The 27,460-nt window shown below is 35.9% G+C and overlaps 1 protein-coding gene across 2 annotated transcripts in view; it reads right to left on the minus strand.

The window, feature by feature from the left end:
• The window catches only part of LOC150102728 (tubulin epsilon and delta complex protein 1-like), a 220,276-nt gene that overhangs the window by 146,041 nt on the left and 46,775 nt on the right, over window positions 1-27,460 (minus strand). For both annotated transcript variants that reach the window (XM_090399399.1, XM_090399398.1), the window contains exon 3: window positions 3,421-3,632. In XM_090399399.1, coding sequence (XP_090255525.1) covers window positions 3,421-3,632 — 212 coding nt within the window. The remainder of the gene's footprint in view (window positions 1-3,420; window positions 3,633-27,460) is intronic.

Consider the following 27,460-nt stretch of genomic DNA (forward strand, 5'->3'; position numbering starts at 1 on the left):
GGAATTACATCCATTTTCCTAATTATAAGAAAGTACCTGAAAAGTTCAATGTCAACTTCAAAACTGTGTATGTTGAAAAGATTGATAACTTGATATCAGCCTTCACGGATCGGTTTTCTGATTTTAAAAAAGTGAAACCGTTGCTAGATTTATTTAGCAATCCTTTTGCCATTTTGCCCGAAAATGCACCCAAATTAGCAGAGCTTGAACTCATCGACATTGAAAACGATGAGAGCCTGCAAAATAAATTTAATGAAGCAATTTATTAAACTTCTATTATTGTGCCGATAAAAACAATTATAAATGGTTGCTAGACAATACATTAAAATGTGCAAGCCTCTTTGGCTCAACATATATTTGTGAACAAACTTTTTCAGTCATGAATTTTAACAAATCAAAAAATAGGAACTGCTTGACTGATGAAAATTTAGAATCAATTTTGCGGTTGGCTACTACAAAACTCGAACCAAATATCAAAACAATTGTCAAATCAATGCAATGTCACACATCAAATTAAATTCACTTATTTTTATTACTTTTTTGCAACAATTATGATAGGTATAAATAAAATAAACAATATATCATAGATAACTTTCAAGTTTTTTTTTTTTGGCAGCCTTCCCATAAGTAACAGCGGAACCATGTGGCCCTCGGCCTTAACAAGTTTGTGCATCCCTGCTTTATACTATCTCATTCTGGTGTGTTACCAGTGGTACTAAATTAGGCATTTTATGCATATTCTTACACTGCTGCCTCACTGGTATGAGCCTTTGCTTGACAGCTCTCCCACACCAGGGCCTAAAAGTTCTAGTTTCCCTGATTCTGCACATCCACTCACTTTATTCAACACTTCTTCCAGACTCTGAACACCTAACTCATTCAGATGCAAGTCATCCTACTAGTATAAGTCCTTTTGTCCAAACTCACTCCGCATCCTCCCACAAATTCCACATCATTCCTCCTGGTAGAAATAAATCTTAGACATTTCCTTCTTACTCCAAAAAAAAAACTAAGTGCACTTTCCTACTCAAGACATCACTTATACAACTGTTATCCTTATAAATGCCAAATATACCCAACCTGGGAATACTGCTCACACAAATTTGGGGTGATGCTAGCTGTAAGAGCACAAGCCAAACCAGATATATTAAACAAAATATATAATTGGTAGTACAATCCAATTTAAATAGTTAGAAAGACTTGTGTTGGGAGTTAATGTTTAGTTTATTTAAATGGTTTTAGTTCACAACACAAGAATAAGAAAACAATATTTATTTACTTACTGATATTTTGCTGGTGTTATAACTGGGAATGCAAGAAACTGAAGTCTTAATCGGCACCACCTACTGATGGATAAAGAGTTAACGAGTATTAAGTTTTTTTAAAAGCACTGTCTCCCAGATTTTTGGTAAACTGATATGGGTATACTATTATTATTATTAGGTAGCACCTCCAGGGAGTCCAAAAACTCGTTGAGGGAGGGCACCTACCCAACCATTCTCCGTCTCCACCAATCCACCAACTGCAACTACCTTCATCATCTACACCAACATCATCTACTGCCGACCACCATTACTAGTATTTTCACAGACAATCACAAACATCCATGCCCATGGTGGGATTTGAACCTGCAGCCTTTTGGCTGGAGAGTGTCCTCCGCTTCACTGCCAGAAATTGTTATGTTGGCCTCACAATTTTGGCAATATGTCCTCTAAATTTTAGATCCTTATCCACCATCAAATCCCAAGATCTCATATTTCCTCCACCTCCAATAATATATCCCCACCAAGAGTAAATACTTGATCCCATCTTTGTTTTCAAAATTTTTAAAACCTTACATTTCGCAACATTAAACTGGCATTCCCACTCCCATTCACTCAGCCTATTCAAATCTTCTTTTAAAGCCACATCTACTATACTCCTCGTATAGTTCATTCCAACTTTGTATCATCTACAAACAATTGAATATCCCTATTTAAGTCTTTCCCAATATCATTAATATACAGCTTAAACAGCAATCCTAAAACCCCTGAGGTACAAAACTAGTGACTTTCCTCTTCTGGGATATTGCTCTCCCCCATACACAATTTGTTGATACCTATCAGACATCCAATCTCAAATCTAATGCACTACTCTAATATCCAACCCTATCCATTCTAATTTGACTATCAACTTATCACGCTGTAACCTATCAAAAGCCTTAGCAAAGTCTAAGTATACTACTGTGTATCCATCTCCCACATGCAATGCTGCTGTCACTTTATTGTAATAAGTAGATTATTAAAACATGCCCTCCCTTTAGCAAATCTGTGCTGCCATCAAAGATAATACAATTGTATTGGGTTGTTGGAAGAGGCAAAAGTGAGAAAGTGAAAATAGTAAAGTATATTACCTTGATATGATAAAAATGAATTAAAATGAATGGCTATGATTGGAAACGACTGAATGTGTAAGCTGTGTAGAAGAAATGGATGAGAGTTTTTGGATGTGTGGAGTAAGTCTCAGGGAAGATTAGATTTGTATAAGAGGGGCAGCCTACAACTGAATGTGTTTGGTATTAGAAGATAAGTGATCTTAATTTAAGGTAATGCAACATTTCAAAATTTAAGTGTTAACTATGGATTTTAATTTTTTATTTCACTCTTCCAGTCTTTGTTCCTATGTTATATATTTGTATGCATTTATACTTTGTGTATGGTTCCTGCTATACATAAACATTATTCTATAGTTAATGCACACTGTTTAATCATTTAATTTGTTTTATGGGGATGAATCTTTTTTTCCTAAGTCCATTATAGTGAACCTCTTACTGTGAACTATTTGTAGTCCTTAGGGATTTTGCTTATAGTGACCATGTACTGTCTCTCATTACTGTTGCATTTGTACTTTTTTTAAATGTTCTTTATGTGGGGTTCTGCCAATATACAACTTTCTATGATTTCCTTTCTGTTTCTGACCAATTCCGTTATAACATCTGCATGCTTAAAACTGCATTAGTTCTATGGAATTTAGGCAACTTTAGCATAGTTCATTGCAGTAGCATCATCTAATTATAGTGATGTTTGCTATAGTACACTTCTACATATAAATTCAAGATATTCAAAAGCTAACTATGCAAAAACTAAACATTTCTGGGAACAGTTACCTAATTTTTAAATCATTTAACTAGAATACTGGAGCCTGAAGTGGCTTGAAAAAGTTCCATGTTTGGTCTCTAGAGCAGGGTTTCCAGACTACGTAAAAATAAATTTAAAAAATATAAAAAAAATTCTTAGCCAACCCATGGTACAAAACGTATAGGTTAGCATATAACCCTTATACATAAAGGTTACACACACACTTAAATGTACATATAAAATTGATAAAAATATTGAATTACAATTAATCGGTAATTTTTTCTTTTTTTTTTTGTTAACTTACTTTCTTGAAGTCAGTTTTTTCTTTGTTATGAACTGATGAAGAAATGACAAGCTCTGTTAAGAAATCCAATGGTTTGAAAGCTGCCATAATCCACCCAGCTGCAAGTAAAATCTCTCTACTATTTACATACTGATTATGGAAGTCAAAGAAATTACTACATTCATATCCAAGATTAACAACCTCCTTCAATATTACATCAAAACCTGAAGAATCTGAAAGAGTACAAAATATTGTAGATAAAAAAAAAATAGAGAAAAATAAATTTATTGCAAAATATGAAACTATTTCAAGAAGTTAGATTACATTTGAGCTGTCAGACTTTTGACTTTCTTGCGGAAAGAACTGGATTCAAATGCCATCTAAGATGAAAAGAACCTCTATAAGAATTCTTTTCATCTGAAAGTGAGTTTAGTCTCATAAAGTAGCAACCAAGTTTTCCCTCCTCAAAACTAGTTTTCATCCAAAGCAGGCAACTCATCCATAAGAACAGACAGTCACAGACATAATACCCCTCCATGGTTTGCTTCAGCTATAATTCCAACAAATCTATAGCATAAGTTCTTATTTTCTGAGTTGCATCTTTTAAGCTAGGTTCATCACATGGCCAAGAGCAAGAAAGATTTCTTCATTTTTAATGTTTTTGTTTGAGAAATACATTATATTTACAATTTTAAAAGACAGTTAACTATAAGATCAGTATGCAAAGGACAAACAGCCTAAAGGCAAGCTGTACTTTCATCAACAAAAACAAATCTTAATATCTCAAATGTATTTTCTCTAGTCTGCCAGCTTTTCCCAAAGAATTTAACTTCTTTAAAGTAGCTTTCACATTCCTGGCCTATACAAGTATTGCTTTATACACTTGCTCACGAAGTGTCACCCAATATTTCCTGCAGCTCTTTCCATCTATTTATCTTCCACAAGATTCATACTCCTGACTGGGAATACATGCCTATATTATAGAATGATGGCTTCCATCATATAGCCTTTGTTTCTCCTGCACTACTAACTCTTGTGCAGTTTCTTTCCAAGACGTTGCATCTAGCAGTCTAAGTTTATCATATCTTATACACAACTGTTAAATGTCCAGCCACTTTCCAAGTTAGAATTGCACGATCATCCTTTTCTTTGAAGCAAGGTGGCCACTTTATTTAAAACGGTATATATATATATATATTACTAAACACTCTTACAACAGAAGCTTCTTCCACTATAATGCTTCCTAAAGAGACTTTCTTCAACTACTATATAAAATGTTTCCCTTCTAATGTTTTCCATCTTACCAGTTCGTGCTGCAAGAGTTGAAATTATTCACGACTTGTGTGCATTAGGTAAAAATTTTCCCTGCAATTTCAAGTCGTTCATCATTAAAAATACAGTGAGCGTCTGCTGATTGTGATAAGATTACATAAATGTAGCTATTATAATAATATTGCATAAAACAAAGAACATGGAAAAAACTTTTTTTTTACTGAAAAGCATTTTTACATATTCTTATTTATTTTTAACATAAGTAGTCAAGAAAATAAGCAACTGTAAATTACATGTCTAAAAGCTTGAAAAATGAAGAAATTTTAATATAAAAGGCCTTTTGAAAACCTATTCAAAAATATTATAAATAACACACACAATCCACTACATTAAATTTTTTTTAAAAATCATAAATTATAAAAAAGTTAAATGAAAAAAAAACCTGAAGCAATAAGAACAAACCCAATGTCAGCAGAATATAAGATAGGAACCAGCAGTATAACCAAGTGAAAAAACTTCCAACAACTATCTCTAATCCAGAGTATTTTAATAATAAGGTGTGACATCTTTTGGCAACTTGTATATAAAAATATGACTTCTGCTTTACTTCAACCTTGGTATCACCTCTGGGTCTGGCTCCCAATGATGAGACCTCAATAAAGGTTGAAACCGGTCTGGGTAGTGATCTTTCCCATAATGCACATACCCATAAGGATATGTGTTTTGCATTATGGGACACTAAGGCAAGTGAAGGCATAAGTTTTTATATACAAGTTGTCCCAGTCCTGAAAATAGTTCAGGTGCAAACTTGTTTGCTTACACCTAGATAAAGGATTCAACCAAGTATATAATTTCCTGGTATCTTTAATTTAATTTATAGTATTAATGGAAAGCAAATCAAGCTTACAGAAGAACTGAAAAGTACTGAGTGGACATATTTCGCATCACTAAAACAAAGATAACAAAAACAGGTGAGATCTTACTAAATAATAAATATAGGATGTTATATTCAAGCTATAATGATCGAGGAAAAGAAGGAATAGCTATAGCATTCAATGCCAAACATGAAGATAAAGTAATTGATTGGATGGTAGTTTCAAGTTGAGTTATGTCAGCAAACTTCAAGATGGGGAAAATAGACAATGATGCTTATTTGTGCCTATGGTCTCACGAAGGTTCTCCTAAGGAAGAAGCACAGGAAATTTGAGTCATTAGAGAAAGCAGCTCACAAAGAAAATAGAAAAAGTGGTACTGGTTGGAAATCTAAATAGCAGAGTAAGTTTTGTTTGATTTATGTTTTATTGGCACAAAGACTACAACAGTCATACTGTGCCAGAACAAAAGTTTACAGCAGAAAAAAAATTTAGCAAACGAGTATTTACACATAGACAAAAATGACAGCAAAGGCTACAACTGTGTGCAGAAAGTCAGAGATACATCAATAAATAAAGATATATACTAAAATGTACAAAGTTAAGTTATACAGTGTCTTCATATAAATAAAATTACAGTAAAAGTAACAGCTGCACATTAGGTCAGAGGCCACAGCAGCACACATAATAATCAAAAATACATTAGTACATAAAAATGTAAATATGTATAAAACTATATATAGTTAAACAATACATTAACTGCACATAAATAAATTACAGCAAGGGTTACAATGATACACAAGGTTAAAAAGTTACAGCCATTCACAGGTAATCAAGTATAAAATCAATGTGTATTAGTAGATAATAGGTCAATTAGTAGATAATATACACAAATTAAACAATGTGGTATCTATATATGAACAGAAGTACTTGGTTGCAGTCTCTGAAGGAAGGTCACAATTATCAAGCTTCCGAGAGATGATAAAAAAGGCAAGAGATAGAGCCAGAAGCAAAGATTTGATTTCATAAAAAAGGAAACTGAGATACAAGAAAAACCGCTTCTATTATAGTTGCATTTGGTATAGTAACAGCAAACCAAAGTTTTCATCATTAAATGGGAAGTATATTTACACACAGTGCAAAGATTACAGTTATTGCTGGCAAATTAATTGCAGTTTAATTTGTGCAGTTGACAAGTTTATAAGAAGAATAAATATATTTCTTAACCAAATGATCAAAAAACACTTTCCTTTTTATCTGAAAATTCATCTAATGTTCTAAGTGTTTGATATTAATTTTAAGAAGGTAATTTCATATTCTAAACAATTATCAGACCTCCCACTCATCATGGGAGGTTCTTTTTGATTCTGAATTCTAAAAAATTCAGAATCAAAGACGTGCTATGTGGCAATCTGTCAAATGCCTTTGACAAGTTCAAAAACATCACTCTATATATCCATTCTACATATATATAAAAAGAAAAGCCAAAATTTGAAACGTTTTTATGTCATATATTTTGTTACATGTCGATAAGCCTTCAGCTTATCGGCTAATTTGTTAAGCCGATAAGCCAAAGACTTAAAGATAAGCCAAAATTTGAAATGTTTTTATGTCACATCTTCATTGTTTTGAAATATCCAACAATGTGTTTGCCTTCATGAGACAACAATTTGTTATTTTGTTTAAAAATATATGATATATCGTTTCAGGATTACAACAAACTCATAGTCGACCATTAGAACAGTATGTGTTAGTATTCATTACTGAAATTAGCATAACGCGCATGTCATGACTGATTATATAGTAAATATTTTATTTTCATTTCGTGATTTTGAATAATTAAAGTGAAGTTTATAAACAACCGGCCTACCAGCCCTGAACTCGGGGAGTTGGGCACCATATGTGCCGGGGGGGAAGAGCCCCCCCTAGTATATATACACATATATATAGTGGATGCCTACTTAATGTGATACTACTCATCATGGCTTCTGTATTACTATGAGTTTTCTTTTTTAAAGGAAAATATATTCATTCAATCCTGCTTGACTATTTCTCAAGGCATGCAATTTTTTTTTTTATTTCTCTTCGAATGCAAACAAGTAAAATCTGATAATACCATTAATGAAATGTACTCTGAAGTAGAGCAAAGCATTGAAATTACATGAAGCCATAAAATAAATATTAAGCAGAAAGGTTCACTTATTTATTCATACCCACCAGAATTTCGCCCACCTTCTGCATATTTATGTATTAGATTGATTTTGATTCATATTCTAAACACATTGGTGCAAGAGAAAGGACAAAATTTCAGTTTTCATGCAATCTCATACAATTCATCATGTGCATCACAAAAGTAAAAAAGATGCAATAAAAACATTTCTTAAAAGTAAGAACTAAAGCATGCACAATGCTCCACAAAAGCAGTTATACTAAGGGAGAAAATTTTATTGTTGCAAATAAGTGTAAAAAAATTTAGATATGCAGAAAAAGAAACATTTTGCAAGGTGAAGACCACGTATTTCCTGACCTGACATAAAAAAAAAGATTCAAGCTGTGTGCATGCATTGAAATAAGCAACTTATCAGAAGTTTAGTATGAGGTATTTTAAGACCAACTACAAAATAGAGACAGCATCAGCAGATAAAGCTGCTGCTGACAAATATTCTGAAGAGCTTATGCAAGTTTTCACTTTCCCAAATGTTCAATTTTGATGAAACCTTCTCGTCACAAATATTTATCCCCTCCTCCACTCCAAAAAAAAGATGAAGAGAAGCTGTAAGCATCAAAAGAAAGTCTAACACTAATGTTGAGAAGAATATTTATTGAAGAAAATTAAGTCTCAACTCTGTGATTTTAAGTCACTGAGTGTCGATCATGAATATTAATCAAAAGGTATAATGACCTATGAAAATTTTCAAGAATGACTAGTAAATAGTTTTACAACAGCCACAGAGAAATCACTCCTATTTGTCAATGATGCATCAGCCAAATCACTGTAACCTAGAGTATTTTCTAGGATTCAGATCAGTATGCTATTGCAGACTTTAAAATGAAGTATACCAGAACCTAATGTTGATAATGTTTTTTGCGAATCAAAGGAGAAACATCAAAATTAAAAAAAAATTCTGTGAGTTATACCATCTCTGATGTTATACATATAATATAGTATACGTATATACGTCAGTGTGTGTATATACGTAGAAAGTTATATATATATTGTATATACGTAGAGTTTTTTTACCTTGGGTATAATATACGTTAAAGATACCAAGCTATTTTAAACCTGGTTTTAATCCATTTCCCAGGTAAGCAAACAGACAAAGTCAAGTTTGCGCTTGCAAGTAATGCAAGTAAGGGTGACCCCACACGTGCAAGTCTTAGGCAACTTGTGATAAAGGTGGAATAAGCTCTGATCACTATTCTTGGTATTTCCCCTTAATGTAAAGCACATCTTCTTGAGGAGATGTATGATGCTATGCATTAAAGGCAAGGGGGCCACTACCCAGACCGGTTTCGACCTTTATTGAAGTCTCATCAGTGGGAGCCAGGCTTAGAAATACCAAGGTTTAAGTAATACAGAGCTTATAAATATTTTACCAAAACAAGTTACCATAAGGTGCTTTGACCATATATATAAAATCACTGACAGAGCAGTGAGTGAGCCAGAAATAGCCACCAAGCAGCAAGGAAAATGTTTCTGCTTCCACTATGCTAGATTTGAAGGGAGCTAACTGAAGAAATAGCACAAAGGAAAAATACAGGGTGGCCCATAAGTTATGAAGGGATTCAAACATTTAATAACTTTATTTATTTATTTTTTGTTATAATGAAATACGAAACCTGCAGATTTTATTTTATTAGTTACGTGTTATACACATTTTAAACCCTTTCGTGACTTACGGACAACCCAAAAGGGATTTAAAATGTAATTAACTCACTTATAAAAAGAAAACTCCACGTTCTGTATATTATTATAACAAATAAATAAAGAAGTAAACTATTAAATGTTTAAACCCCTTTGTGACTTATGGGCCCTGTATCAGCCTAAAGGTGACAAAGATGTAGACTGATTTCTCCAGTCTCATTCTGAAGACTTCTTTGAAGAAAAAAATCTGAAAAAGTTGCATCAAAAGCTGCATATGGAGAGCCAACAAAAGAATTTGCAACCAAAATCTAAAGGAAATTGATGAGACAAATTGAAGTCAATGCTATCTTCACATGCCCCTGATAAGAGGATTCAAGACTGGTTTAGGAAATTATTCTATCATTAAGCTACATTCACAGAAACCACATCACCTGCTTTAACCATATTCTTTTGGTCATTAAATTGAATACCTATTTAAAAAACAAAAAAAAAAGGGATAATAATACAATAATTGTCACAAATAATGAAGGTAATATAACATTTTTATTTTTGATTAATATTTGGATCTTTTTAGTACAAGATGTGACATAATTAGGAAATGACAACAAACTTGACAAATTTGAAAATATTTCAATATGGAGTGGACAGTGATATTTTCAAAAACAAAATGAAAAAAAAAAAAAAATCAGTATCAAAATTTAGTTTTACACAGTTTTACTAACATTCAAAGCTAAAAATTCATGTTTTGCAGTTTAGTACTTCATGGGGCTTCCTCTTGCCTTTATTACAGCTTGGCATTGGCAGGGCAGTGACAAAATCAAATTCTTGATGGATGCAACTGTCAATTCATGGTTTCACACCCTTATAATGGCTTCTTGGAGCTCCCCAAGCGTTTTCGGCTTCTTGTGTATTTCAGCCTCTGTTTGTACACAAATGGAGTCTGAATTATGTCATAAATTCTGTCTCAAATTATGTCACATCTTATACCACAAGTTCTCAATGGGGTTGAGATCAAGGCTGTTACCTACAGTAATCAGTGAATTGAGGGTTCATTAAGTTACTTATTAACCTGCAACAAAAACTAATGCCTTTTTAAGTACTAAACTCAATTTGCATGATACATTTTATGGCTATAATAGCATTACTTAGTTTTTTCCCTCTATGATAAGGGGCAGAGTCATCCTGAAAGCTGCAGTTCATCATTACAGTAACATGGTCTCTGAGAGTATGCAACAATTCTAAAATTTTCTGGTACACTTGTGCATTCAACTGAAAACTTTTTGTGAAATGGTAGTGATTCGAGGATACATTGTTGTTGGTGAATTTGGCACTCATGTAAAATTAGTGTTTTTTATCTGTTTTATTTTATTTTCCCTTAGAAAATAAGAGTTTTATAGCATATTAGTGTGACGTTTAGTGTTTTTAGTGTAATAATAAGTTTTAATAATAAATCCTTGTGCAGAGAGCAAGGATTATGAATGATATGCTGACTGAAATATGTGAGGAGATGGGAGTACAGTTTGTTAATGTGTGGCATGAGTTTCAAGGACAAAGTGAGCTGTATGGGAGCGATGGACTGCATTTGAGTGGTTATGGTGTGAGTCGCTTGGAGAGACCGCTGCTGGAAGGTAGAGAAGTGAATAGAGAGAATGAATCAGATCGAGAGGGGGAGTGATGCAGAAGAGCAGGAGAGTAAGACAGGAGAGATTGAAGAGGTGGATATGAATGGGGAAGTGAGTGGTATGAGTATAGAAAATGAGAGAATGTGTGTGCAAGAGGAGCAGGGAAACGGGGAGGCTCAGAGTGGACAGGGGTACACAGCGTGAGAAAGGTGGATGCTCCAAGAGGAGGTGAGAGCATGTGTAGGCAGGAAAGGAACGGGATGACCAGGGATCAAGAGAAAAAAGTTGGAATTGAAAAGGATTCTAAAATGAAGAAGCAGAAAGGGAAATGGCCCCAGTCGAGCATGGAGAGATCACATCGAGTAAGTGGTATCAGTGGAACTAGCTGTAGATCCAGAAATGAGCTGTTGTGTTTGTATCCAAATGCTAGAAGCATAAGAAACAAGGCAGATAAAATGGTTGCACTAATTGCGTCTGTTCACCCAAAGATTGTTGGAATAAGTGAGACATGGTTGGAAGAGGATGACATCTTGAAAGGAATAGAGATGGAAGGGTATGATGTGTTTCATGAGAATAGAAGGGGTAAAAAGGGAGGGAGTGGTGCTACTGATGATAGAATATAGTCCATACAAAGTAGAGATGCAAGACGGAAATAGTGCCAGTGGTTTTGAGGCAGTATAGTGTGAGATAGAGGTGAATGGAATCAAATAATTGGGGATGTTGTTATAGACCAGGTAATGTGGATGGTGGGGTTAGTGAAATGTATAGTCAAATTAGCCAAGCAAATAAAAAAGGGTGATCATTATGGGTGATTTTAATTATGGCAATATAGACTGGAATGATGAGATAGCAACTGGAAGTAAAGAAAATGAATTTCTTGAGTTTCTGAGGGATAACTACCTCAGACAGTATGTAACAGAGAGCACACGAGGATTAAGGGTGTCTTGGGTTTGGTCATCTCATCAGAGGATGTAATTATAAATGAGGTGTCAAATCATCCACCAATTGGTGAGAGTGACCATGAGGTGATTACCTGGGTGGTTGCCAGCAGGGCCCCTGTGAGAAAAGGGTATATGTGGAACTACAAAGGGGGGGGGGTATTATGAAGAGCTCAGAAGACAGCTTGCGGGTGTAGCATTGAATGAAGAGTTAGCTGGAAAAGAGATCAATGTAGCTCGAGGGGATATTCCAAAACTATCTAGTAGATCCAATGTCTAAATGTATTCCATGGGTGAGAAGGTTAAATAAGGTAGGTATGAGATGGATGAATAAAGAGATTAAGCATGCGATAAAAAGGGCATTGTGGAGGCAGCATAAGAGAAGTGGAAATAACCAATTTCATGAGGTCTACAAAGACCAGGCAAGGAGAGTGACTTGGTTGGTGAGAGTAGCTAAAGAGGGGTATGAACAGCAGTTAGCTAATGGAGCCAAAAAGAATCCTAGGGAGTTCTTTCGACATGTAGACAGCAAAAGAAAGAATGATTATGGAAGAATGACATTGATTAGAGAAAATGGTATAAAGACAGCTGTTGCAGAATGTTTGGTGGAGATACTTAATGAGCAGTTCATAAATATCTTTCAATCTTGTGAATGTGACTTCATGAAGGGATTGAGAGCAGTTGATGATGGGGAGGAGAGACTGACTGTAGGTGAGCAAGAGGTGTTTGGGGAGTTGAGTAAACTAGATGTAAATAAGGCTGTGGGACATGATAATATATCACTGCGTATTCTGAAGGAATGTGCCAGGGAGTTGACACCTGCCTTGACATATTTTTTTAATACGAGTCTTGCACTTAGTCAAGTTTCTAAGGAGTGGAAGTCAAGTTCCTAAGGAAGTGGAATTGTGCCACTTCAATAAAGGAGGTGATCGAACTCAAGCATCAAACTATAGGCCTATCTGTGTGTCAGGTGTTGTGATTAAGTTGTTGGAGAAGCTTGTGAGAACTAGGATCCAGAGTTGGGTTGACAACAATGGTATTATCTTTGATGGACAGCATGGATTTGCTAAAGGGAGGACATCTTTTAGTAATCTACTTACTTATTACAATAAAGTGACTGCTTGCTTGGACAGAGGAAAAGGATACACAGTAACATACTTGGATTTCGCAAAGATATTAGCACATTGGATTGGAGACTGGCTATCTGATAGGTATCAACAAGTTGTGTAGAGGGTGTGATATCCAGGAAAAGGAAAGTCACTAGCGGAGTGCCTCAGGGGTCTGTTTTAGGGCCATTACTGTTTAACTTGTATATTAATGATATTGGTGAAGATTTGGATGGAGATATTCAGTTGTTTGCAGATGATACAAAGTTGAGACAAACCATAAAGATTAGTGAAGATGTTGTGGCCTTACAAGAAGACTTGAATAAATTGAGTGATTGGGCATGGAAATGGGGATGCGAGTTCAATGTTGCAAAATGTAAGGTTTTAAAATTTGGAAAACAAAGATGGGATGCAGAATTTATGCTTGGTGAGAATATACTGTTGGAGGTAGAGGAAATAAGAGATCTCAGGGTGATAGTGGATAAGGATCTAAAATTTAGGGAACACATCGCCAAAATTGTGAAGACGACACAAAGGCTTCTGGGAATGATGCAGAGGACACTGACGTGTAGAAGTAGGGAGATTCTTCCGTTTTATAAGGCTTTGATGAGGCCACATGGATTATTGTGCCCAGATTTGGTCACCAGGTTTTCAGAAGGATGAAGAGATATTGGAAAGGGTCCAAAGGCGACTGACTAAAGTAGTTTCTGTTAGATCCTAAATGAAGGAATCTTGGATAGAAATCATTCGTTTAGGGTCTAACATATAAAAATGGCAAACATAGAGAAATACCTGCACATCGGTTGTAATTAAAAGTGAAACTTCCTCACTTTATGTAAAAGTTTGTATACTTTATTTAAGCACCTTATATTTAAAGCTATTGTGATTAATTTAAGATTTCATTTTGTATGTCTTTAAAAAAAGGGATAATGTGAATTAAATTTAAGCCTTATTTAAGCTATGTAAAATCTATCGTGAGTCATCATAAAGCTGTTAAGTATCAATTCCTGGAAGGCCTAAAGCTACACACGTACAGCGTAACTCTGGCGGGTATAGCTTTCTCGGAAAATCACGTAACCATGTATTCCATGAATCCGAGTATATCAGTGTCGTAGAAACGAAGGTAAGTCAAAAGGGTGAAATTAGTAAGGTTCATGTGCAAAAAGGGGCTAAAAAAGAGGGCGCTCGATAGGAGTATAAAGGGGGGGGGCTGGAACAAAAGGGCCCTTTTTCTTGATCACTTGTCATATCGTTTTCCTGTTGGGTGGTTCGGAAGTTGGCGGGCAGATTCCTGTAAGGGGGGGGGGGTAAAGTCTGTGATGTCAGGCAGCGAGGTTTGTAAAGAAATGAAGCTGGATTCTATGCAAAGCTGAAGGAAGAAAATTCCAGTCTAAGGTCCTTGCAGAATCAAGCCGTCGCTGGAAAGCCCCATCGAGATGTTCCTGAAACTCAAAGATTTTGAGTCCGTTTCTGGCAGAAAAAGAATGAAGATAGCGTAACCCCTACGTTGGCGTATAGATAGCCAAGATAGATGAGAAATATCCAGACAAACACGTGGTGCAGTACGATGTGGAGATAAAAGGTCGGTAAGGTGCTATTGTTCTAATTTTGTGTGAATGTTCATTAGAAGAAAGAAGATTGTTTACAATTATGAAATCAAGACCTTTATAATAAGGAACTCTGTGGATAGTCACTATTTAGAAAGTTAACTTCGTTTGTGAGTAAGAAGAATTGTTTAGGAGAGATTTTGTGTAACTTGTATGTGATAGAATTAACTTGATGCGATATGAAAGGTAGAATTTAGAGTCTCAGTAACATTAGAATGGTTGATAGTTTGTTCTTACGAGTAATACTGTTAGAAGGAATTTAGCTTAACTTATTATCATTTGATTTGTATCCCAATGCGTAATTACAGTGATTTGCATGCCTATAAGTTTTAATTAGTTTGAATATTGATATAAAATATTTTGTATCGATATGTCTACTCACGGTATACATCTTTTAAAACTTAGTTTGAATGTGTTAATCTCTTAGTTCGAGTTTATTTAATATTGAACGTAATTAAGTGTATGAATTTTGTATTGTGTTTTAGATATTCACGTCATATTTTCCTGAACCTGAGTCTTGCCTGATTACGATTCCAAATTACCACTTATAAAAAAAGAAACTGATTTTGGCGGGAAGGAGTTAGTGAGTGAATATAAATATACATTTAGGTCACGACTGCAATAATCTAGATCTATAGGGCAGTTAAGTAAGATATTCGGTCAGAAAGCTAAGAATCTAGTATTGTCTCCTTGAGTAAGGATCTTTTCTACTATAGGATACTGGCTGGCTCAGCAAAATATAAATTCGCCAGTATCCGAAGAGAAAACAATCCTACATATAAAAATAAGATAAAAATTAAGTATAAGTGAAGTATAAAAGATAACAGATATAAATTACGAGAATAAATATTATAACATTTCTGACCTTTGAAATCTCGAGTACGAGGAAAGATTGAGAAGATGTAATTTGCAGAGTCTGATGGGCAGGAGGAAGAGGGGAGATATAATAGAGACCTACAAGTTGGTAAGGGGTTGTTATAGGATCAATGCTGGAGAAGTTCTACAGAGAATAGTGGGAGATCAGGGGAAAAACAGAGGTCATCCCTGGAAACTGTATAAAGAGGGTGTGAGTAGGGGAGTGAGAGGCAGGTTTTTTTCGTGCAGAGTTGTGAATGATTGGAATGCCTTGCCTGAGAGTGTGGTGTCTGCAAGGAGTTTGAGTGTGTTTAAGACACAGTATGATGAGATGTGGGTGTGATAAAAGGACCTCCCAGATGAGTCTTTGACTTCATGAGGTCTTGGGGTAATAATAATAATAAGTTTAAAATGGTGCCAAAAAAAAACACAAGAAACATAATGCTAAGAAGAGCACTGCAAGTGAGAACAAGAAAGCTAGCATTGCTAACGAGGTTACTGAGATATGGAGGAGGCTAATGAATGAAAGCAAAATTAAAACAATCATCAGAGAGACAACAAGGGAATTACAAAGTCGAGAGGCATTTAAATGAATATAGGGAGGAAAAGAAAATGAAACAGGAAAAGAAGAAACAACAAAGCAGAAAATTGGTGGGATGTTGTTATAGACCAGGTAATGTGGATGGTGGTGATAATGAAATGTACAATCAAATTAGCCAAGTAAATAAGAAAAGGGTGATCATTATGGGTGATTTTAATTATGACAATATAGACTGGAATGATAAGATAGCAACTGGAAGTAAAGAAAATGAATTTCTTGAGTTTTTGAGGGATAACCACCTCACACAGTATGTAACAGAGGGCACACAAGGATTGAGGGTCTTGGATTTGGTCATCTCATCACAGGATGTAATTGTAAATGAGGTGTCAAATCATCCACCAATTCGTGAGAGTGAACATGAGGTGATTACCTGGGTGGTTGCCAGCAGTGCGAGGACCCCAGTGAGAAAAGGGTATATGTGGAACTACAAGGGGGGGGGGGTATTATGAAGAGCTCAGGAGATAGCTTGCAGGTGTAGAGTGGAATGAGAAGTTAGCTGGAAAAGAGATCAATGCAGTTTGGCGGATTTTCAAAAACTGTTTAGTAGATGCAATGTCTAAATGTATTCCAAGGGTGAGAAGGGTAAATAAGGTGGGTGTGAGATGAATGAAGAAAGAAATTAAGCATGCGATAGAGAGAAAAAGGGTATTGTGGAGACAGCATAAGAGATGTGGAAATAACCAATTCCATGAGATCTACAAAGACCAAGTAAGGAGTGTGACTTGGTTGGTGAGGGTAGCTAAAGAGAGGTATGAACAACAGTTGGTTAATGAAACCAAAAAGAATCCTAAGGAGTTCTTTCGATATGTAACCAGTAAAAGAAAGAATAATTATGGAAGGATGACATTAACTGGAGAAAATGGTATAAAAACAGCTGATGCAGAATGTGTGGTCATCATCATCATCAAATTCCTGCCATTTACCCTCAAGGGGTGTATACAGGATATGATAGTCCTACATGAAAAAAATTACATCTTTACTAACTTCCTATCTACAATTTTCCTCCAAATCAGTCTGTTACTTGTCAAGACTCCAACATTATCAGATCTTATATTTCTATCATCTAAGGCACTTTGTACCGTATCAATCCACCACATCTTGGTCTTCCTCTTGGTCGTTTTGCTGCCAACCTGGCAGAGAACACTTGTTTTGCTAATCTTTCTTCGCACATTCTGTTTCAGTGACCATATTACCTGAGATTAGCTCTGCTAACGCATTCCTGGATGCCAATAAAGTCAAGTTCTATCCAAATATCCTCGTTTTTAATATGATATTGCCATTGATGCCATCTGTTCCGCCTCTAATCTTTCTCAGGACTCTCATATCTGCGGTCTCTAGTTTTTGGTCAAGTGTTTTACTTCTGACTCAGCTCTCAGATCCATAAGTTAAAACTGGTTTGAACACTGTCTTGTATACAGCTAATTTACAACTTCCCACCATACCAGCTTTGCTGATTCTGTTGTCTATTTCTATACGTAATTTACCATCTTCAGTAAAAATCATGCCTAAGTAGCTGAAATGTTTTACTTGTTCCACAGGTTCTCCATTCACAACACAGTTGACATTTTCAATGATTCTGCCTATTTTCATCGTCTTTGTATCGCTGACCTTTATACCATATCAATTACAAGTTATTCAATTTAGTCAGAGAATCTTGCAGACTTGTAGCGGATTTATTTAGAAGTACATCATCCACATAAAGCAAAGAGCTGACATTAACATCTCCAATTTTGATATCATGTTTAATATCACTTTCCTTCATAATGTGATCCATATAGATAATGAATAACAAAAGGGATAATGTACATCCTTTTCTCACACCAGATTTAACATTAAACCATCTTCCTGTACTTCCATAAATGCAAATTGCTGGCTTACAAATCAAATAAAAACTAAGTATTGCTTGATATAATGCCCCATTGACACCATATAACTGTAGCGTATTGAATAGCTTCTCTCTTGCCACCTTGTCATATGCCTTTTCCAGATCGACAAAACTTAAATACAGATCTTTGTTATATTCCCATGCTTTCTTGACTTTTTGTCGTAAAGTGAAGATCTGATCCTGACAGCCTCTAATTGGCCTGAATCCAGCTTGTTCTTCACAAAGCTTTTCTCTCACAATTCTTCTCAAATGTTTCTGAAGTATACTTGTAGATCTTGCCAGGAACACTCAGTAGGGAAATACCTCTGTAATTCTCACATTCAGTTTAACTTCCCTTTTTATATATGGGTACTATGAGAGCTCTACTCCAATCATCGGGAATTCGTCCCTCTGTCCAGGTTTTCTGAACTATGCAGTGCAGCCACTGTAAGACTCTTATACCACCATACTTCAGCATTTCTGGTCGAATATCATCTACTCCTGCTGCCTTTCCACATTTCAAGCCTTTGATGACTTTTTCTACTTCAAGTATGGATATGTATTCCTGACTGCATGCCTGGGCAGTGTTTTTTACCACTGTGCTGTCATCACTGCTTGTTTCATTTAGCAGTTTTTCAAAGTAATTACTCCATACTTCAAGGATATCTTTTTCACTAGTTTTCATGTCACCTTTATCATCTCTAACTCTCCTTTTTCAGCACTCTTTCTTCCATTCCTAAGCTTCTTCAACAACCTTCAGAATATTTTGCCACCTTCTTGATATTTATTTTCTATAATCTTGCCAAAGTCCTCCCATGACTTTTGGTTAGCTAGTTTTACACACTGTTTAGCATTCTTGCATTTGTCTCTGTATCTCTAAGAGCACAAGCTGACTTATTTGCCAGGAACTTTTGATATGCCCTTTTCTTTTCCTTCATTGCCTCTTTAACTTCCTGTGTCCACCATGGAGTTCTAATTTTTCTATCCTTGCAGACAACTTCACCACATGCCTCTCTAGCTGAATCAATCAGGGCTTTCTTCAAGGCTTGCCAGTGAATCTCCAAGGTTTGATTCCTGTTCTCAAACTCTTTCATTTTTTCTTTAAAACTTTCTTACATGTTATTCTTTTCGATATGAAATTCAATTTTATCCTGCTCAAGACTAAATAGTGATCACTTCCAATTTCAAATCCTCTGTACACTCTGGTGTCCTGCAGCAGGGAGACAACATCACTATCAACAATAACATAGTCAATTAGACTTTCCTTATTTATTGCCTCTTCTCTCCATGTGAACTTGTGCACATTTTTATGTTGGAAAATGGTGTTAGTAATAACCAGCCCAAGTGCTGAGCATAAATCCAACAGATATTTGCCATTATTATTAGCTTTGCTCTTTTCTCCAAATTTTCCCAAAATATTTTTGTGTCTCACAATCATTTCCTACTCTGCTATTTAGATCCCCAACAAGGACCAACTTTTCCTTTTTCATTGTGTCAGTTGCTTTTTTTCAAGCCTCAAAAAATTCCTCCACTTCTACCTTAGTAGAACCTTCTGTGGGACCATATACACAAATAAGTCTCATTTTCCAGTTCCTCATTCTCATATTTGCCCACATTACTCTACTTGAGACTGACTGCCATTCAAGAAGATTAGCTTCGTATTTTGTGTTGAATACTATGGCTACTCCTTCTTTTCCTTAATTGTCATTACCTGAATATAACATTTTGTATTTATTGCTCAGAAAGATCTCACCAGTTTTTGTCTTGTGGTGGAGATACTTAATGAGCAGTTCATAAAGATCTTTCAATCTTGTGAATGTGACTTCATGAAGGGATTGAGAGCAGTTGATAATGGGGAGGAGAGACTGACTGTAGGTGAGCAAGCAGTGAATGAGGGAGTTGAGTAAACTAGATGTTAATAAGGCTTCGCACTTGATAATATATCACCACATATTCTGAAAGAATGTGCCAGGGAGTTGACATCTGCCTTGACGTATTTTTTTAATATAAGTCTTGCACTCGGTGAAGTTCCTAAGGAGTGGAAGGAGGGCAAGATTTTGCCACTTCATAAAGGAGGTCATCGAACTCAAGCATCAAACTATAGGCCTATCTGTGTGTCACTTGTTGTGGTTAAGTTGTTGGAGAAGCTTGTGAGAACTAGGATCCAGAGTTGGGTTGATAACAATGGTATTATCTTTGATGGACAGCATGGATTTGCTAAAGGGAGGACATCTTTTAGTAATCTACTTACTTATTACAATAAAGTGACTGCTTGCTTGGACAGAGGAAAAGGATACACAGTAACATACTTGGATTTCGCAAAGGCTTTTGATAGAGTACCTCATGATAGGTTGACAGTCAAACTAGAGCAGATGGGGTTGGATATTAGATATTAGTGCATTGGATTGGAGACTGGCTATCTGATAGGTATCAACAAGTTGTGTATGGGGGGAGCAATATCCAGGAAAAGGAAAGTCAGTAGTGGAGTGCCTCAGAGGTCTGTTTTAGGTCCATTGCTGTTTAACTTATATATTAATGATATAGGTGAAGATTTGGATGGAGATATTCAGTTGTTTGCAGATGATGCAAAGTTGGGACGAACCATGAAGTGTAGCGAAGATGTTGTGGCCTTACAGGAAGACTTGAATAGATTGAGTGATTGGGCATGGAAATGTATGCGAGTTCAATGTTGAAAATGTAAGGTTTTAAAATTTGGAAAACAAAGATGGGATGCAGAATTTATGCTTGGTGAGAATATATTGTTGGAGGCAGAGGAAATAAGAGATCTGGGGGTGATAGTGGATAAGGATTTAAAATTTAGGGGACACATCGCCAAAATTGTGAAGACGACACAAAGGCTTCCGGGAATGATGCGGAGGACACTGACATGTAGAAGTAGGGAAATTCTTGTTCCATTGTATAAAGCTTTGATTAGGCCACACGTGGACTATTGTGCCCAGATTTGGTCACCGGGTTTTCAGAAGGATGAAGAGATGTTGAAAAGGGTCCAAAGGAGACTGACTAAGGTAGTTTCTGACCTCTGGAATGTTGAGTATGAGGAAAGATTGAGAAGATGTAATTTTCAGTCTGGGGGACAGGAGGAAGAGGGGAGATATAATAGAGACCTACAAGTTGGTAAGGGGCTGTTATAGGATCAATGCTGGAGAAGTTCTACAGAGAATAGTGGGAGATCAGGGGAAAACCAGAGGTCAGCCCTGGAAACTGTATAAAGAGGGTGTGAGTAGGGGAGTGACAGGTAGGTTTTTTTCGTGCAGAGTTGTGAATGATTGGAATGCCTTGCCTGAGAATGTGGTGTCTGCAAAGAGTTTGAATGTGTTTAAAACGCGGTATGATGAGCTGCGTGTGTGATAAAAGGAGCTCCCAGATGAGTCTTTGAATCCATGAGGTCTTGGGGTGGTAATAATAATAATCAGTCAGTCAGGAAATAACAGAAATCAGGTAAGTGATGTTGTTTGTAAAAAGAAGGATGTTATTTGGTATGGTGACTCTATAATAAAACATGCTATTGAGGTACAAGGACTGAAGAAGATGAAAGATTACATAGAGAAGTGAGAAAAGCTATCAGACAGGACAAGGAAATTTATGCAATTAAGTGTGAAAAGACAGAATTTCAGATAAAGAGGCACAATTATAAAAGAATGTTTCATTTAGTTCGTGACTTAAAGTACCAAAGTTTAAGCCTGAATTGAAAGAAGAACGGAATAGTACTAACAGTAGAACAGGAAATTAAAAACAGAGAATAAGTACTGTGAGGAATTTGCAGCAGAGAGGATAAGGAAAATTTAACATTTAGCAATTAAACAGTTAAACTACAATAAGGCCCGAGTGCAGATGGAATCCCAGCAGAGTTAAGACTACACGGGATTGAGGGATAAGATTTTTATAGATTGATTACATAGATATGGGAAACAGCATCATGGCCTAGAGAATGAAAGAAGTCTATCTTCATACTACTGCAGAAGAAGGGAGATATGAAAGATTGCAAGAACTGTAACTATTAGTTTAATCTCTCATGCATGCAAGCAAGAATTTATTAAAGATCATTCTAAACAGCAAAGAGTCCAAAGTTGATTTGGAGATGCCTGAATAACAAGTAGGTTGTAGGAAATGAAAAGGTACCAGAGATCAGATCCTTTGCCTTAGATCACTGAAAAGTGCACTGGTGCCCAAAAACTAAGGACAAACTACATTTCTGCCTATATGCTGTAGTGATGAAAAATGTTTCGTCACTACAGCCAAATGTGGACAAATTTATTACCAGCATACTAATAAAATTCTATTACAAAAAAAATGTGTTCTAAATTTCTTACAAATTAAATTGCAATGCGTTTTTGGCAAAAGTTACAAATTTCCTAAGCATAGTTAAGGAATTAATGTACACTGCTTACAGAAAATTATGCAGAGAGACATTTCAGTATGAAATATGTCCACCCCAACTGTGATTCAGCTCTCACAATGTTGTACCATGCTTAGCACCAAGTGATTCAGGAGTTCTTGAGTCAAACTGGCTCACCCTTCCTTCAGAGCAATGATAAGTCCTTGTTTGTTTTGTGGAGGAGAATCTCCAGCAGCAATGTGTCTCCCTATTGTTCTCCAAACATGTATGGAGTTGAGATCTGGAGAGTGTGCTGGCCACTTGATTTGATTAATATCCTCAATCTCCAGTGCTCATGTATGATGTGTTGTGGCATTATCATTCATAAAAATTAATTCACCTACACCAGGCCAGAACAATCTAACATGAAGTTGAAGAAATTCACTGCAATATCATTCACCAGTCACCTTTTTCCAGGACTTGTGGCTTGGTGCATCCATTAAGCATAATGCCTTCCCAACACCAACAACGCTGTATCCATCCCTTTCAAGAACATTCGCATGATAATACGCAGTACTACTTTCATGCCAAATTAAGTGTTCCTCAGGAGAACGACTAAAATGACTCCATACAGAGTACATTAGCCCACTGGAGTCATGTCCAATTTTTATGGATATGTTATGGTTAAAGTGATAAATCTAGTTATTATTAATAATTACCGGTTAAAGTGAATAATTCCTAGAGGAGTCTGGTAAATGTAATAAAAACATGTTTATAGGTTTTTTATATAGGTTTTCATTCTCAATAGAAATTATAACAGTTTAGGTTAGTTTATAATGAAAAAAGTAAGGAAAGTACTTCTTTTGCACTCAATGAAATCAGAAATCATTATAAACTAACCTAACCTTTATCGGTTGGAAATCATTATAAAGTAACCTAATCTTTATTGGTTATGTTAGTTTATAATGAAAAAATTAAGGAAAGTATTTCTTTTGCACTCAGTGAAATCAGAAATCATTATAAACTAACCTAACCTAAACTGGATGTCGCATGTCGAACCACAGTTAGTCGTAGTTTGTCGTGAGCAGAGTAATGGGGATGAAAGATAAACGTCGTTGTGGGCCAAGCTTAATGATTGTGGGCAGATAAATGGGGATAACAAATAAAAGTTGTTGTGGGCAGATGAATGGGGATTATAGATAAACGTCGTTGCTGTACCTCTTTCCTCATCAATGGAGGAAAAACACTGATCAGTTCCTCTCTGATTTATCTATTATTCCCATTCATCTGCCCACACCAACTTTTATTTGTTATCCCCATTTATCTGCCTGCAATCATTAAGCTCGGCACACAACAACATTTATCTTTCATCCCCATTAATCTTCCCACGACAAACTACGACTACACTCTGGTTCGACATGCGACATCCAGGTTAGTTTATAATGATTTCTGATTTCATTGAGCGCAAAAAAAGTACTTTCTTACTTTTTTCTTTATAAACTAACCTAACCTGTTATAATTTCTATTGAGAATGAAAACCTATATATAAAACCTATAAACATGTTTTTATTACATTTACCAGACTCCTCTAGGAATTATTCACTTTAACCGGTAATTATTAATAATATCCGGATTTGTCACTTTAACCATAACAGATACATCACCACTGAACATGTGCTTTACAATGAGATGTGGACAAAAGGGATGCAAGACTAGGGACCTGCTTGTTGCACAGATCTTGCCACGGTTTGTTAAGATATCTACGTATGCGTGCTTGAATGGAGCCAACTTGCAAGCTGACCTGCATTGTTGTATAGAATACGTTTTGCTGTTATAACCAAAAATCAGTCTTTATGCTCCATGGTAGAGTGAGGGTGACCTCTTAGCAAATGTCTAGAACACATTCTATTGGTTTGTCCAGAGCCTGGATACAACATATGAGATTCCTAACTCTCTGGCAATATCAATAATTCTGTGGCCTTCAAGTTTTCCAATAATTCTTCCTCATATGAAATCATCTAGATAATGTCTTTGAGACATTACAAGACATTCAAGTTTGAAACTTTATTCCTTCATGAAAAGAACTTCCTTCAAACACAATTTTCTTAGTGCAGTCTTTTACCCTGCTGAGTGCTACCATGTGACCCCTTTGTGCACGATTTGAAAATTTGATTGTGTATCCATTTTCTACTTTAAATCACCAGTTATACAAATTGTCTCAAGCTGATTCATCTTAATTTGAAGTCAATCTTTAGAAATAGTGTTCATCCTTAGGTTTTGGACACCAGTGTATAAAGAATTCAGACTCCTTACGGTAATGTGTTTCATAAACTGATCCAAAGATGGTGATGTTCAGCATATGATATTGTGGGAAGTTATGAAATTAATGGGTTTTTTTCTCAACACATTATTATTATTGCGAGACACTGCCAAGGACTTATCGAGGGAGGACACCTACTCTACAACTCTCCGTCTTCCCCACTAACTACAGCAAACAGGCATCATCTACACCAAAGCCATCTACTGCCCACCACCACTAGTATTTTCACAGACAATCACAAACATTCATGCCCACGGCGGGATTCGAACCCACAGCCTTTTGGCTGGAGAGCAGATATTCTAATCACTCAGCCAATCAGGCCAATTTGTGCAGTGAGCAGGACACCACAGTAAGAACACCTGTTCTTACTGTGTATAAAGTCAACAGTTCAAACACTTGGGATCCATTATTAATGTGAGGAATTGCTGCTTGGGAGACATTAGAAGACTAGGAATAGCTAAAACAATAGTCAGACTTGTCTGAAATCATGGATAGATTTATCTCCAGAAAGCTGAGGATTCTGGATGTAGCTGTTTTTCCAACAGCAACTTATGAATGTGAGATGGAACCTAAAGAAATCCAACAGGAAAAGGATAGCTACTTTTGAGATGTGATGTTACAGAAGGCTGTTGAGGATATCATACACTGAAAGGCAGTCAAATGAATGGGTGCTAGAAAAGATAAAGACTCCTTAAAGATATTGACAGAAGAAAGCTGAAATACATACTTTGGACACATTGAAAGGATGGAAGGAGGACTTCTCAAAACAGTAATAGAAGGTGAAGCCCCTGGAAAAAGAGGAAGGAGTAGACCTTCAGTGAGATGGATGATGTATGGAATGACTGATCTTCATAGAGTCAATGTCTCCAGAAGACATATGACAGGACTACAGAGTGAGGACTGGTGCAGAACATTACCAAGGAAAGGAGTGACCACACAGCATCTGATGATACCCAATGAGCTGATGGATGGATGACAGAAACAAGTAAGATGATACAGCTAAAGAGATTTAGCTATTACTTCCAATAATATGAGTTTTATTTGAATTTTTATTACTTCCAATAATTTGCTAAACTCAAAAACTGGCATCAGGGAATAATAATACACTGGTAAGCATATGTGCATGCAGGCACTATATAGGTAAGTGAGAAACTGAACTAAAATAAAGTCCCAGTTAACCTCCTATCCTGTGGAGTTAACTGGAAAACATTCCTTAGACTATTAGTTTAATGGATAGTCTGATGAGCATTTCCCAGATGTAATGCAGTTTGATGCCTCCATATTTGTCAAGGTTAGTTTATTAGCACAGGCAGATTCAAGGAATAAGCTTATTTGCTTTGGTGAAGTAAGGTAGTCTTTTTCCAATGGAGCCTATGATGGGTTTCCAAAGGCATGGCTTACAAGTAGCCATAGCAGTAGCATCAAAATTCTAATGTTAGCCTGGTTACAGGATAGGTTACACTTGCAGGGTATATGGGAAACATGAGGTAAATTTAGTCATTATAGATAATCTTTAGGAGAGCAGATAAGGAATGTTAAATTTTTGACATGGTTTGTTACCAGATGGCATTTTCTCGAGATCATGGACAGCCTATGACAAGCCTGTATGTACAAGCAGAGCACATGTATTGCAAGATCAATCTTTGTGGTGGTGCAAGGCCAGTCCAAGAGTATCTGATGCCCCTAAGCAAAGAAATTTCAGGCGCTCCTATACACTGTCTCTCTATATATATATTTTGTCATACTCATACAAGCACACGTACACCTACACATGTGATATTAGTCTTAGCGACCCTAGGCGATTGCCTAGGGTCGCCTAATGATAAAATAGTGTTTGGGATAAGTACAAAAGTTCATATTATTAATTGCTTGATTTTTTTAAATAAGTGATGTGGTATTATTAAAGAAGTGAAAGAAGAGGACATTAAAATTGCTAACAATTTTAAAATGTCGACTGAAAACAGAACGCTTGAGCAAAAAGGCAAGAAGGAATAGACTGAGTTGTATGCATCTATGGGAAATTCTATAGGATTTGTGTTTAATATGTAAAGAAAAACCTCCAAACATAAAAGCACAACATAGAAAGACTTGACTAAACATGATACATTGACTGGAACATATCCATCCAGGGAGCCAAGAAAGGGAAAAAAAAAAAAAAAAAAAGGCTGTAAATGAGTTGCAACAGAAAATGACATTAATTTTCAAAATGAATTACAACGAACAATACAATTGCATTGCTTGATGTAATCCATTCAAGAAGTTCATCACCAAAACTTACATTAATTTGTACCTAACTGGATGTTTTATGATTATTTGGTATTAATAATAATTTCAGTATATATATTTTTTTTTTTTTAAATAAAACACCGTCCCACTATTTCTTAAAATATACAACCCCCACCCCTTAACTTGAGCTGAGGTGTAAACTCTTCAGCTTTTATATATATATCAGATCAAAAATAGTTCTTAATTCAAAAGGTTGCTGACCCCTGTTGTAATCCATGTTTAGAGGGAAGGGAGGGAAAGCAAGCATGCAAGTTAATTTTTTGATCCAGTGAAGTTATAGCTAAATAAAACAACTAAACACTGCACATACAGTTGTTATTATTATTATTCAGGTGTCCATTGAGTCAAAAGACTCATCGTGGGAGGTCCTTCCTAAGAAACACTAAGTCTATCAAGACTCATCGAGGGGAGGTCCCACCTGAGAAACAAAGTCTACCATACCACTCCTTAAACGCACTGACTGTTCTCGCTCTCACCACTCCATCAGGCAATGCATTTCATGGTTCAACCACTCTCC

The sequence above is a fragment of the Typopeltis vanoorti genome, chromosome 10, assembly GCF_054136105.1.
Source record: "Typopeltis vanoorti isolate ZY-2024b chromosome 10, IOZ_Tvanoo_1.0, whole genome shotgun sequence".
Lineage (NCBI taxonomy): Eukaryota > Metazoa > Arthropoda > Arachnida > Uropygi > Thelyphonidae > Typopeltis > Typopeltis vanoorti.